This window comes from Varanus komodoensis, unplaced genomic scaffold (genome assembly GCF_004798865.1).
Source record: "Varanus komodoensis strain SLA01 unplaced genomic scaffold, ASM479886v1 scaffold14_1, whole genome shotgun sequence".
NCBI classification, from domain to species: Eukaryota; Metazoa; Chordata; class Lepidosauria; order Squamata; family Varanidae; genus Varanus; species Varanus komodoensis.
This window is the reverse complement of record NW_025335438.1, coordinates 1887216-1900446: the sequence shown is the minus strand read 5'-3', so window position 1 is coordinate 1900446 and position 13231 is coordinate 1887216. Positions and strand designations below refer to the sequence as shown.

Below are 13231 nucleotides of genomic sequence, written 5' to 3'. Positions count from 1 at the left end.
TCATGAAGCCCACTTAGGTTGGTCACCTTTTTCAGTTTACAGGACGGTTGCAAAAAGAGGTAAACTACATGTCAGCCACACTGAGAAACCTGAACGAAAGGCAAGATGCATGTGTGATTTTTAAACAGTTGAAAATAGGTTGTAGCATATGCCTACGTTATTACAGGATGAACAATTTTGTTCTGTAGTAAGAATAAATCCCATTGCAGCCTGTGGAAATACACTTCTTTGTTTAAGATTTGGGTTATGAATGAACTGGCAAGAATGACAAATGAGAGGAAAAATTAGAATGTCTTTGCAGAGTTTGTCTGTAAGATTGATTTCAGGGCGGAAGTGGTGCACGCAAAACTGGCTTGGCCTCGGTACAGGCACGAATTCTCTTCCGCCTGCTCCCTGACTCCTTGAGCAGGAGGTTCCGCGCAGTCCTGAAGTAAAGGAAGAGATGTTGGATCGGCAACAGGGGCGCAAACAGGAAGTGAGAGGCCGCCTCTCTTGCAGTCGTGGGGGGTGCGCTGGAGCTGGACGAGCGGCCGGGAAGGAGGCTCGAGAGACCTGACTGCCTAGCGCCAGAGAGGCTGGTGGCAGGAACAGCTTCGAGCTCATTCACAAAAGCGCTGGCGATGGAAGAAGGTGAGCGCTTTGTGTGCGCTTCCCTTTTCGTTTCCCCCCGCGCCCTCCCCCGGGCCTGGGGGCCACCAAGAAGGCTGCAGGACTCTGCCTCTGGTGGGGGGGGGGGGTCGAACGGGGGCCACTGGAATGTAAGGAGAAAAATTGCCATTGGGAATTGGGCTCTTTAGGAACACCAGAGTGTTCAGGGGATGTTGGCGTTTCTCTGTGAAGTTTTGGGTTTCAGTTTTGCAATTAATTTCTGATGTCAGGTCAGTTCGGGCAGGTGACAAAACCTGTCGGTAAGTTAAGGTCGCTTTGCAGAAGACATGGGTGCATATAGACAGCTGAACCGTGTTCGGAATGAAATCTGCATGTAAGGAGTACGCATGCACATAGTGTACGTGTAATGATGAAGTCATGGTTTACTCTCAGTAGGTGGGCTTTGTGTTTCTGCCTGCACAGAGAAGGGAAAGGTGTAACATGTAGTGATGCTAATTTGAACTTCCCCAACCTGTTGTCTTCCACATGTGTGAGATTACAACCTAGATCAGCCTCAGCTAGTATGACTGCCAATGGTTATACTGGCTTCAGATGAGGTAGACCAACACATCTGGAGTTCACCACGTTGAAGAAGACTGTTCTGTTTTTATTTTTGTTCTCTTTGTCTATCTGTGTCCTTCAGATTTTTAAAATTTTAATTAACTTTTAAAGTAAGTTTGTGTCAACCCTTAGGTTGATCTTTAAAGATCAGTAAAATAAGATTGCACCCTTAAGAATTTTCAGAAATGTAGAAACCAAATAAGTAATGAATAAAATAAAATAACACATATATATTTAGGTAGGAATAGATAAAACTATGTCCCTGTCTCATTAATACTAGCGGGGGGAAACCCTAGAGGGTCAAACTTATGCATGTTTACCCCCCCTCCCCAATGTCCAACAACTCCCAGCATTCCCTGGTTAGCACTGGGAACTTCAGGACTTTCTGGCCACATATGCTCAGAATTGTTCCCCAAGACACTTGCCAGCTACCTAAGCAGCAAGACCTCATCTTCCCTTCCTGAAAGTTAAGTGATGTTCTGACATTAAAAAAACTACCAAACACAGGTGAATTTAAGAGAATTCCACAGTGATGGTGCCACTATGGAAAGAGGCCTGCCTTTTTGTCATCAGTTTAGACTCCAGTAAAGATGAAACTGTGTGCAGCAGCCCACCAAGTAACCTTGGTGTATGACATAGTTTTCATGGGTTAGGCATAAACTAGACTAAGGTGAAAAACAGCATGTTTTGGGTTGTACTTTGAAAAAAAACTGTAAAGAAATGGCAGATCTCTTTCCATGGGTATATTGCATCTTGAATGGCTGCCACACTTTGAATTAGCAGAAATTTTAGAACAATTTTCGAGACATTTCCATGTATAGCCTGCAAGTTAGTAGTTCAGCCTGAAAGTTATCAGCAGTGCAGACTTCTGTTAAGCTCAATGGTTTTATTTTTATTACGTCCCGGTCTCCTTCCTTCCCTGTCTTGAAGCACTGAAACTAGATGGCCATCTAACTGATTTACAGAATAGGAGAAACGTGGTAGAGGAGATTGCCTCTGTGCTCCTCTGTCCCTGTATAGGATGCCTGCTGTAAACCTACAGGCATCCCCATTGGATTGCACCCCTAGAAATAATTTTTTTCAAGGACTTGCTTCTTCAGCCTTTTTCCATATCTGGACAGTACTTCTGAGCAGGCAAAAAGTTCAACATGTGTAGATGATCACAGCTTCTCATGTTGCTCAAATGCAGTGGGGAACGCTTGGTGTTTGATATTGAAATCTCAGATGCAATGCATTTTGCTCAGTCATTTTTTAGTATTTGCTTAATAGGTTTACCTATTTGAAGGAGCACTTTATAAGCAACCTTCAAATTAAGAAGCTTGGAAACATCTGAGGAATGATGGTGGTGGGAAAACACCTCCTTCCCTTCAGTACTTCCTTGAATGTGGCATTTACAATCTGTGCCTGTTCAATACTCTGGGAACCTGCATTGGCTCTATTTTTCCTGTTCCAGACAGGTTGTAAAGCTAGGCATTTGAGCAACTTAAAAAATTATTGAAAGTTTATTGGTCTCTTTCTTCATATTGCCAAAGCATGTGGAAGCAGAGGAAGAGTGTCATTGTGCTTCTTTCCCCTATGTTTGATCTCCAGGTATCCCTGCTGTCATAAGGCATTGACCCCCCCCCCCCCCAATTCCCTGTCTCTCATCCCTATCTGTTGGCTCTGTTCCCCTGGAAAAAGCTGAGGCAAAAAGAAGAGAAAAATGGAGAGGGAAGGACTGGCAGCTGCATTACACCTAACATTATATTATGCTTTATGGTTACCCTGGTATGACCCTTTAGCCATGACAGCAGTGATGCAGTGGGATGGGATAGAGTGGAGAAGAAGCACATTAATGAACAAATAAGCCATAATTATTACTGGTTCATTTTCTCTCATCCTACCTACTTTGTCAGCCTTCAGAGTGTTTTTTCTTTGTCTTTGTCAGCCTTCACAACAGATATTTTTCTACCAGGCAGCTCTTGCTGAGTTCTTCTATTTCAGCAATGCAAACAAGCTAGTGATAAACCACAATTCTGGTTTCAAGGTTCATCATGACAAGCCGTGGCTTAAACAAACCATATTTCATAAACCAACCTTTTCTTTTGCCATAATCCAGTACTTTATTTTTGTGGTCTGTGGCTGGTTAACAGCTGGTTTGCTTGAGGGGATATGTTCAGACAGGAGGACAAGCAAGATTGTGTTATGTATGAACCAAGCCTCTAACTGAAAGAAATCATGTGTTTGAAGCATAATAATACTTCAGGATTTCTTGGACAAACTGGTGGAATTGAAATCAGGTTTGTTTAGTTTTGAGACAATTTTCTCCCTTAGGGATCAGGCTATTGTATCTTAGATATCCTAAGCATCTTGACAGGCCAGGGTGGGGAGAGGGGAGCACTAGATATTCTGGTAGGTATCACAGTGGTTTTTCAGGAGAGTGGCCGTGATTTCTGTCTCCCAGTTATTTAACAGTAGCAATAATATACTGTTCTACCTCTGGGCATTAGCACAAAATGCTGCCATTCTAACTGAGATTATCTTGTTCTTTCTTGGTGTTTCCAAATGAGTAAGTTTTTATTTTTTCATGGTGATGGGTTTGTACATCCCCTGGACTTAATCAGCCTGGAGAAACTATTTCATCAGTCTGGGATGAGAAACCTTTTTCAGCCCAAGGGCTGAACTTCAATTTTGGAGATGCTCTCTACATCCCAGTGGTAGGTGGGGTAAAGGCAAAAGGGACATGGCAAAGTCACTCCAAATGCCAGCCTGCTTTAGCCTAGTCCTTCTTGTCCCTCTACCCAAGGCTAAGAGGTCTTTCAGCTTTTTTGACCGGAGGAAAACTGCACAAAACCAGGGATCCCACTGCATGCTGGGTGGTTTCAGAAAATAGATTTCAGACATCTAAGGAACTGCAAAGGCCTGGCTGACATGTTGCTGCTGCTGCTGTTGTGTGCCATCAAGTCACCTCCAACTTACGGTGACCCAGTGAACGAAAGCCATGCAGCATGTCCGATCCATGACATCCCTACTTAGCTGTTCTAAATTCAAGGCTGTGACTTCCTTTATGGAGTGAATCCATCTGTTATTTGGTCTTCCTTTTCTTTGTTTGCCCTCAACTTTCCCTAATATGATTGTCTTCTCCAGTGAGCCTTGCCTTCTTATGATGTGTCCAAAGTAGGACAGCCTCAGGTTTGTCATTTTTTTGCTTCTAGTGATAGCTCTTGATTTGATCTAGGATCCGTTGTTTTTCTGCCAGGCCAGGGTATTCTCAAAGCTTTCCTCCAGCACCATGTCTTGAATGCATCAGTTTTCTTCTGCTCAGTGGTTGGCGTCTAAGGAGTGCTGGATTTGGCCCATAGGCCTGAAGTTGCCCACTCTTGTTATAACAGGATCCTTGCTATATCAGACCAAGGCCCAGCAGTTGCCAGCCTGGTGCTTCTTGGAAGCTTCCATGACAGGCTGTTTTTTGTTCTAGCATCTGTTATTCAGAAATATTTTTGCCTTTGGGCTTGGATATTCTGCTTAGCTATTTCAGCCTATTATGGCTAGTAGTTCCATGGTTTTCCCCAACTTGCTTACTAGGGTCATTTGAAATACTAGTAATACTAATGTGGCAGAGTAAGAAAATGTTTCACCTATTTTTAGCACTTACCTTGCTTGACTTTTATTTCACCTTGCACAAAGTATTCAGGAGTGAAAACAGCATCTTCTTTATTATTATTTTTAAGCTGCTGCAAATTAAATGGAAGCAGCATGCCTGTATATTTTGGTAACAGTTCAGTGGTCTGAGAAATCAACGTGTATGTAATTTAGTTGACTGGCCTATTTTGACGTAGAATGTGGACGTTTTAATGTTTTTCATTCTGAGTTCCCTGTCATCAGTAGAAAACTCAAAGCTTAACTGTGTGGAAAAAGGTTAACTTGCCTGAACCCATCTGTGTGCTGTAAAACAGCCAGCAGGATTTAACTGTAATGTTTAAAGTTGCATCTTATTCTTAGGAAATCACCTGCAACTAAATTATGCATGGTGTGGAGAAAGTGAATAAGGAGATATTTTCATAATACTACAACCATGAAGCTGGTTGGTGGGAGATAGAGACAGATAAAAGGAAGTACTTCTCAGCATGCCTAGTTAGTCAGTGGGATTCACTTTTAGAAGATAGTGGTGTCCACCAATCTGGGTGGCTTTAATTGGACAAATTCATGGAGGATAAGACTGTCAATGGCTATTGATAGCTGTATGCAACCTCCAGTATCAGAGGCAGTGTGCCTATGTGTAGCACTTGCTGGTGAACGTTGGTGGGAAGGTGTCGTTACACTCATCTCCCACGTGTGGTTTTCCCACACGGCTGTTTGGCCTTCGTATGAAAAGAATGCTGGACTGGATGGGCCCTTGGTGTGGTTCAACCGGTTCTTATGTGAAAATGTACCAGTGCAGAGAAAGAACTCTCTGCTCAACGTTCCAGCCGTTGCACCTTGGCTTTGCAGGGCCCCCTTCCCAAAAACAGTTTATTTTAATGAATGTAGCTCACCTTCTGATCCTTCATGGGCCTTCCAAGGCAGCTTCCAGTAATCAAATAATAAAAACACTATGAAGCAAAGCTCAGTAGGAAAGAATAAGATGAAAGAAAAGCTAAACATCAGAAGTCAGATATTGTAATCACGTAGAGTAGGAAACAAAATCATATCAAAAGAGTACTGGGCCCAAAATACTTTGGAAGGATATTCAAGCACCATAATAAGACCTTCCAAGTTATTTGCATGTTTTCCCTTAAGTATTTCTATGCTGCCTTTTTTATATGGCCATCTCAAATAAAATGATAAATCAATGTAAGTTATAACAAATACAAATCAAAATAACCCACAAACATTTCACTCCACAACAATAATAAGTGGTAAAGTTTAAACTGACCACTTAAAACGTTCTCTACGTTCCAAGCTTGTTTAAAGAGCTAGGTCTTTAAGAATAATTTGAAAGGAATTACTGAGTGAACCAAAATCCTTCTAGTGGGAGAGGGTTCTATAATGTTGAGGCCACCACTGGAAATGCCGTCTCTTGTGTCAGTCAAACCTGATGGACAAGACCATGAGCAGGACAAGGGACAACTTTTCCATAAGGAAGAGTGAGGCAGTTGCCTCAGGTGTCAGTTGCTGGGAGGCTACACCAATTTTTTTGTTGCAGAAAAAAATTAGGTGTGGTGAGACCTGCCTTGTGTTCTTGGTTAGCCTGCTGCCGTCATGGGCAGTGGTACATGTTCCCATCAGAAGTGTTTAAGAGCGATACACAGTCCAGGCAGCTCTCATGTGTGGAATGGCAAGGGATACCATTTTAATTTTTGCTGCAGGAAGCAAAACATCTGGAGCCATCCCTGCCTCCATGCCTGGTCTTGAGCCCCAGGCAGTGCCTCATGTAGGTATTTGTGCTGCCTACAGTTACAGTTACAGTCGTGTAGCCTGGGTGCTGCAACTGAAAGGGCCATGTTCCAGCCAGCCAGGTTTCTGCTGATAGCAGTGGATACAGAGCAGAACTCTAAGTAGGGAGAGTGCTGAGACAGGCTCATGTGGAGGGAGCTGATCCTTTGGCTGTGCTGAACCCAAACCATTTAGTGCCTGAGACCTTCCAGATGCTTTGTGACCTTTGTGAACTTGTGACCTTCCAGATGCTTTGGCCTACAGTTTTCATCAGGCCTAGCCAGCATAACCAATGGTGAAGAATCATGGGAGCTGTAGGCCAAAACATATTGAGGGCCACAAGTTATCAAACACTGATTTTAGTGGGACCTGACTGACACTTATTTATTTAATTTAAAACATTTCTATACCATCTGTATCCAAAATGGATCTCAAGACAGCTTACGAACAGAAGCATAACAGCACAGTTATAATACAAGTGCAATATAAAAATACAGTAAAATAATCCCAATTATCCAATAAAACAATCCACCCCTGAAACACTGGATGAATAAAATAGTTTTGGCCTGGCACCAAAAAGAATAAAGTGTCAGCACCAAGCGCTCCTCTCTGCTACTTCAAATTGTCCAGCCGTGTGTGTGCATGTCAATAGACAGAATCAGGCTGTAATTCTATGTTTAGATGGAAAGCAGGTCTATATGTACTGGTATTCTGGGAATTTGGATTTTCCTTTGTCTAAACAGGAACTTTAGAAACTTGAATTATTAAATGGGATTCTTATGCACGATAATGTGCCACAGTACTTGTATAATTCAGGGTGTAACTTTTGCATACTTTCTTATGAGTAAGTCCCATTGAAATCAGTGGACTTACTTCTGAGTTGACATGCCTAGACTTGCACTTTAAAGTACTGCATGGATGCCTAACAGACAATTGTGTGCTTCTTTACTTGAGAGTAAGTCCCAATGTGTTCAGCAGGGATTTTCTGCTGATGAAATGTGCATGCAAAATCAGCCTCAGAATAACTTTTGGATATGTTGTTAGGAACTGAAGAACTGAGACAAAGAAAAAAGCTCAACTGTACAGAACCTGAAGAAAGACGTCCTGAAAAAAACAATGAAGAAAGCAAAAAGTCAAAAAAATCCGTGCGATGTAAGTGGTGTCATTTTCCCTCTTAACATTTCACTTCTTTAATAGTAAAACTGTATATATGTATATGATTTTGTGTATATTTTCAGTTGGCTTTGCTATTCTTCCGCTGGAATATGTTAAAATCTTTACATTGGGCAAAGCAAATGGTTGTAACATGCTGTGTATTTGTGCAGCCTTGTAAATAAGTTTTGCAACAAGATTTGTTCTTGTTAGTCGCGAAGTCGTGTCCAACCTATCGCGACCCCATGGACAACATTCCACCAGGCCTTCCTGTCCTCCACCATCCCCCAGAGTCCACTTAAGCTCATACCAACTGCTTCAGTGACTCCATCTAGCCACCTCATTCTCTGCCGTACTATTCTTTTGCCATCTATTGTTCCCAGCATTAGGCTCTTCTCCAGGGAGTCCTTCCTTCTCGTTAGGTGGCCAAAGTATTTGAGTTTCATCTTCAGGATCTGGCATTCTAAAGAGTAGTCAGGGTTGACCTTCTCTAGGACTGACCGGTTTGATCGCCTTGCGGTCCAAGGGACTCGCAGGAGTCTCCTCCAGCACCACAATTCAAAGGCCTCAGTGCTTCGGCACTCAGCCTTCCTTATGGTCCAGCTTTCACAGCCATACATTGCAACTGGGAAAACCATAGCCTTGACTATACTCACTTTTGTTGGCAGGGTGACATCTCTGCTTTTTAGTATGCTGTCTAGATTTGCCATACCTTTCCTCCCCAGGAGCAAGCGTCTTTTAATTTCTCAGCTGCAGTCCCCATCTGCGGAGATCTTGGGGCCCAGGAAAATAAAATCTGTCACTACCTCCATTTCTTCCCCATCGGTTTGCCACGAAGTGAGAAGACCAGATGCCATGATCTTAGTTTTCTTAATGTTGAGTTTCAAGCCAACTTTTGCACTCTCCTTCACACGCATCAAGAGGATCTTTAGTTCCTCTTCACTTTCTGCCATTAGAGTGGTATCATCTGCATATCTGAGGTTGTTGATATTTGTCCCAGCAATCTTAATTCAACTGGTGATTCATCTAGCTCCGCCTTTCTCAAGATGTGCTCTGCATATAAGTTAAATAGGCTGGGCGACAGTATACAGCCTTGCCGAACTTCTTTCTCAATTTTGAACCGATCAGTGGTTCCATGTCCAGTTCTCACTGTTGCTTCTTGTTGCAACAAGATTACTAGCCTGCAAAGTGGAACAAAACAAAACAACACTGAACCATTTTATTTGCCTATTAGGCAAGTTAAAAAAAGGTTGACTAGTTTTAAGCAAGCTCTTCTACAGGCCCATTCATGTACATCCATCAAATTCCTAGTCATTTGAGGTAAGTACTTAAATACAAGGCTGTATCTGTTTATAACTTCACAAAATATGGCTGTCAAACTACAGTTCATGCTAGTTCTGTATTTACGCTCTGGAAAAGCAGTCGACTAGCCAGTTGTATTATGGTACACTTTTAAGTGCAGGCATTCATTATGACAGTTCCTCATAACCATGCTATGGAGAATCCGAAAATTCAGGCAGTTATGTTGATCCCTGTCAACAAACCAGTTTTCATCCCTTCGGGAGCAGGTCTTTGTTAAAGCTAATGCCCATTCAACAACAGGCCTACCCAGAATTCTTTGACTTACAACAGGGAACAATATCACTTTCCTGGGAAAATTCATATCCTACAGCTACTGTAAGAATTGCAGCTAAGCTCAGAAGGAAGGGAGAACCTTGCAGGAGACCCCATGAGCTCTGTTTCCAGAACTGGTACCGGCCAAGTGTTGCTACTGTTCAGTGAAGCTTATGCATTGCTTTTTGGGCCTACAGTAGTCCTTAGAAAGGAGCACCTATATGAGAAAGTAGCTGGAAGCCAACATAATTTCCTTGCTTTTCTGCCCTTTGAGGCCCTCTTGTCCATGCCATGGCCTATGGATTTCCATTTGGCAGCGACACAGGGACTGGGTTCACATGATGGCAGAGGACAAATAAGCCACAGTGGCTTATTTTCTCTTCCTGTGCATGCTGGTTGCAGGTTACATAATTAGCATCGTTATCCTTGGCAGGTGTGTCCTGATGAGGGCAAGTGACTGGGGTGGTTTACCTCACTACATCCAACCCACACCTAACCAGAGTAATTATGTGGCTCATGAAAAGCATGTGCAAGGAGGAAAGAATAAGTCACTGTGGCTTAGTTTCTCTCCATGATCGTAGAAACCTGCTGAAAAGTTTACTGTGGCACCTGCCCTCTGTTATGTAAGATCACAACCCTGGTGTTTGTTAAACATTTACTGAAAAACTGTTTCTTTACTTTGGGTTGCCCTCAGCCATGAGTTGTTCTGTGCAATCATTGTTGTGTAGTGTTTTTTATTATATTGTTTTATGCTGTTTTAATGTTAAACTACTCTGGCATTTATGCAAATGGGAAATGCTACAGAAATTTTACAAACAAGCAAGCAAGCAAGCACTTTGTGAATGTGCAACAGCTAGAGTTTCCTAGACTCCTTTTTGATGAATATGAAATTCCCTGGGGTTTCATCATTGGATGCCAATAAGGCTAAATCATCTTGAAATGGGCTGAAATTTGTAGTATAGAAGACATTTACAGAATGGAAAAATGCATTTTTTATGTAACAATCTTCAAACGCGTTTTGTGAAGAAACTTTTTAATTAAAAGCAGTCTCTGGAGGCTGTGATATTTTCAAATAAAGGAAGAAAGAGAGAAAAGAGAAGTTTAACCATTTTCATGTTTGTTTCTTTGTTTTAACCATTCAAAATGATCAGCAATCCAGTTTGACCAAAACAACTTGACTTATGCATGGATTACCAACATCTGCTTGTTGCATGTGTACATATTCTTCATCTGATGAAAGCAGCATCAAGTGATAACTGGAATGTGTGTGAGATCATGTGCGAATAAGCACTACAGATGCAACTTTTCCATCATGCCATTGTACCCTCAGTGCTTTTCACTGGATGTAGGACACACATAGAGGTGTTGTTACGTTTATGTGGACTTGCTCCAAGATTATGTTAAAAAACTTCATGGTGTGTCATAAGGCCTGTCCCTATACATTGGATTCTTGGAAACCAGAAACTTATTATCAGGTGCTAATTAGCAACAGCCCTGAGTGCCAGTTTTTTTGATGGAGAATGATGCAAAACTAATAAATAACTACAATAGTGGGGTTAGAATAGAAAGCTTAGAGGATCAGTTAAGAAGCTAGACCAGAGCTGTATTTCTTTTTCAGACAAGAACAGATGACAGGAAACACCTGAATCCATCCAGATAGGGCTAAGTCCTGGATCACTAAGAGTCTAACTCTATGCAAATTTAGACAGAGAACAACTCACAAGTTCCAACATTGCCTAATCAGCCATAGGGCATGCTGGGATTTGTAGGTCTTTTACTGTCTAAACTAGCATAGGATTATATCTTTAGAGGCAATATGGTATAATTATGCTATTTACATAGCAGCAGCTAGATCCTTGGAAATGCTTGACAACATCAACTGTACTGGATGCTGATAGAAGTACTGGATTAGATGAACCTTTGGTTTAATCCTGAAAGACCATTCTTTATGTTCAAAAACTAGAGTTTCCAGATGGGTTTTATGCAATCTTGATAACATTCCTTTACAGATGCCTCAATTCCACGTTTTGCAAAGCTTTTCTTTGGCTGTCTTGCTGCAATTTTGAGTGGAATCATGTATGCAATATACCTCTCAACATACCACGAGCGCAAATTCTGGTTTTCTGGAAGGCCGGTAAGGAAAAAGAATGATTAAGAACAATACAGAAGAGACCCCATTTGTTGCTTTATACAGGGCTGGGGCGGGCATGTAGAATAAATAAACATGGCTACTTCTGTAATGTCTAGGGTTAGGATGGTATAATAGGCCCCCAGGATAGGATTCCTTGTAAGCTTTGTTTCTAGTCCTCATTGACACATATCCTTATTAATCCATCTGCAACTGAGCTTATATGTCCCTCTCTCCTCATCCAACAACCTGTTTATGCCATATGACTTCCCAATTCTGGTGCTCTCCAGTTGTGCTGCTCTACAGTGTCCTACATGGAGACTGTCTGAGGTGATAAGAATTGTACTAGAGCACCACTGGACAGTACCAGATTAGGAAAAATGCTCTCCAGCTTTTACTTAACATAGCTGAGGGTTCCTGGATAGCCTCCCACTCACAGCCATAGACTTGCTCAGCTTCTGCAAGGTTGGTGTACCATGTGCCTTCATTCCCTACCTTGAAATGTGTTGGTTGTTCTGAGAAGCGTTTTGTTGATGAGGAAGATAATGAGCTGTAAGCTATATTTCTCACCCTGCAGGTTGCTTGCCCACTCGCAAGAGCTGAGGCTTTCACGTAGGAGGTCTGTGCTTGGTGTGTAGAAGGACTGTGCAACATCTCTGCTTAAAAACAATTTTGTGATCTCAGCCTCCACCGCTGGGCATCCAGTTTGTCCAAGTTGGTGGCCATCGTGACATCTTTCATTAGCAAATTCCATAGCTGAGCTATGCACTGTGTGAAAAGTTCCTGCTTTTTTTCTGCCCTGAATCTCCCACCATTTAGTGTCATGGGATGACCACAGAATTCTAGTATTATGAGAAAGGAAGGAAAAAATCTTCCTCTCCACTTTCTCTGCACCATGCATAACTTAGTGCACTTTTGCCGTGTCTCCCTTCACTTACCTTTTTTTCTAAGCTAAGCAGTCCCAGTTGTTGTAAACTGTCCTCATGAGGAGTTCTTCCAGCCTCTTGAACATTTTGGTTCAGACATGCCCCAGAATGATTTCTGCGATTGCCTTGAGTAAGTGTGCTGTCAGGATCCTTAGAAAGCTGCAGCTGCTGCCATGTGCTACGTGGGTAACACCCATGAATGGAAATACTAGTACACTCCATTCATTCCTGCAAATACAGTAGATGGCCTCTTACGCAAGCAAGCTAATATAAAAAGCAAACAGAGCCTTGTTTTTCTCTTCCAGGAGCTTGAACGAGAAATCACATTCCAGGGTGATAGTGCCATATACTATTCATTTTACAAAGAATTGTTAAAGGCGCCTAACTTTAAAAGAGGTAAGGCAAAAATACTTGCTCATTATTGAGAGAGATTTATTGTACAGGGTAGTACATGGCAAGTCATTTTGGCCAACGTCCTGGGGATGGGAGTGAAAGCATGCAAACTTGTGGCCTACGCAGAACCCCTGAGCATGTAGAACTGAACTGCTTGTGTGACTCAGTTTGCACATTCTCTTATCTAGCACAAGCTGGATCATCATTTTTACCTACCTATTTTATCTTTTTTTCTGAGATCATCAGCTTTTCATCCTGTTAGGATTACAGATTTCTCCCAGCATTATTGGGAAAAATTTCCAACAGTCAGGCTGAGGGAGCACACCTGCTCGATTTCCATGTGAACCAGTGTGAGCTTCCTCAGAGAACAGCAAGATAAACCATTTCCCAAGTCCATGAGAGTTTAGGTATCTCT

General features: G+C 42.2%; 1 protein-coding gene across 2 annotated transcripts in view; it reads left to right on the top strand.

The window, feature by feature from the left end:
* Positions 1–434: 434 nt before the first annotated feature.
* DPY19L4 (dpy-19 like 4) overlaps positions 435–13231 on the top strand; it is a 45027-nt gene continuing 32230 nt past the window's right edge. For both annotated transcript variants that reach the window (XM_044424188.1, XM_044424187.1), the window contains exons 1-4: positions 435–630; positions 7648–7755; positions 11379–11503; positions 12729–12819. In XM_044424188.1, coding sequence (XP_044280123.1) covers positions 621–630; positions 7648–7755; positions 11379–11503; positions 12729–12819 — 334 coding nt within the window. In that variant the 5' untranslated portion in view covers positions 435–620. The remainder of the gene's footprint in view (positions 631–7647; positions 7756–11378; positions 11504–12728; positions 12820–13231) is intronic.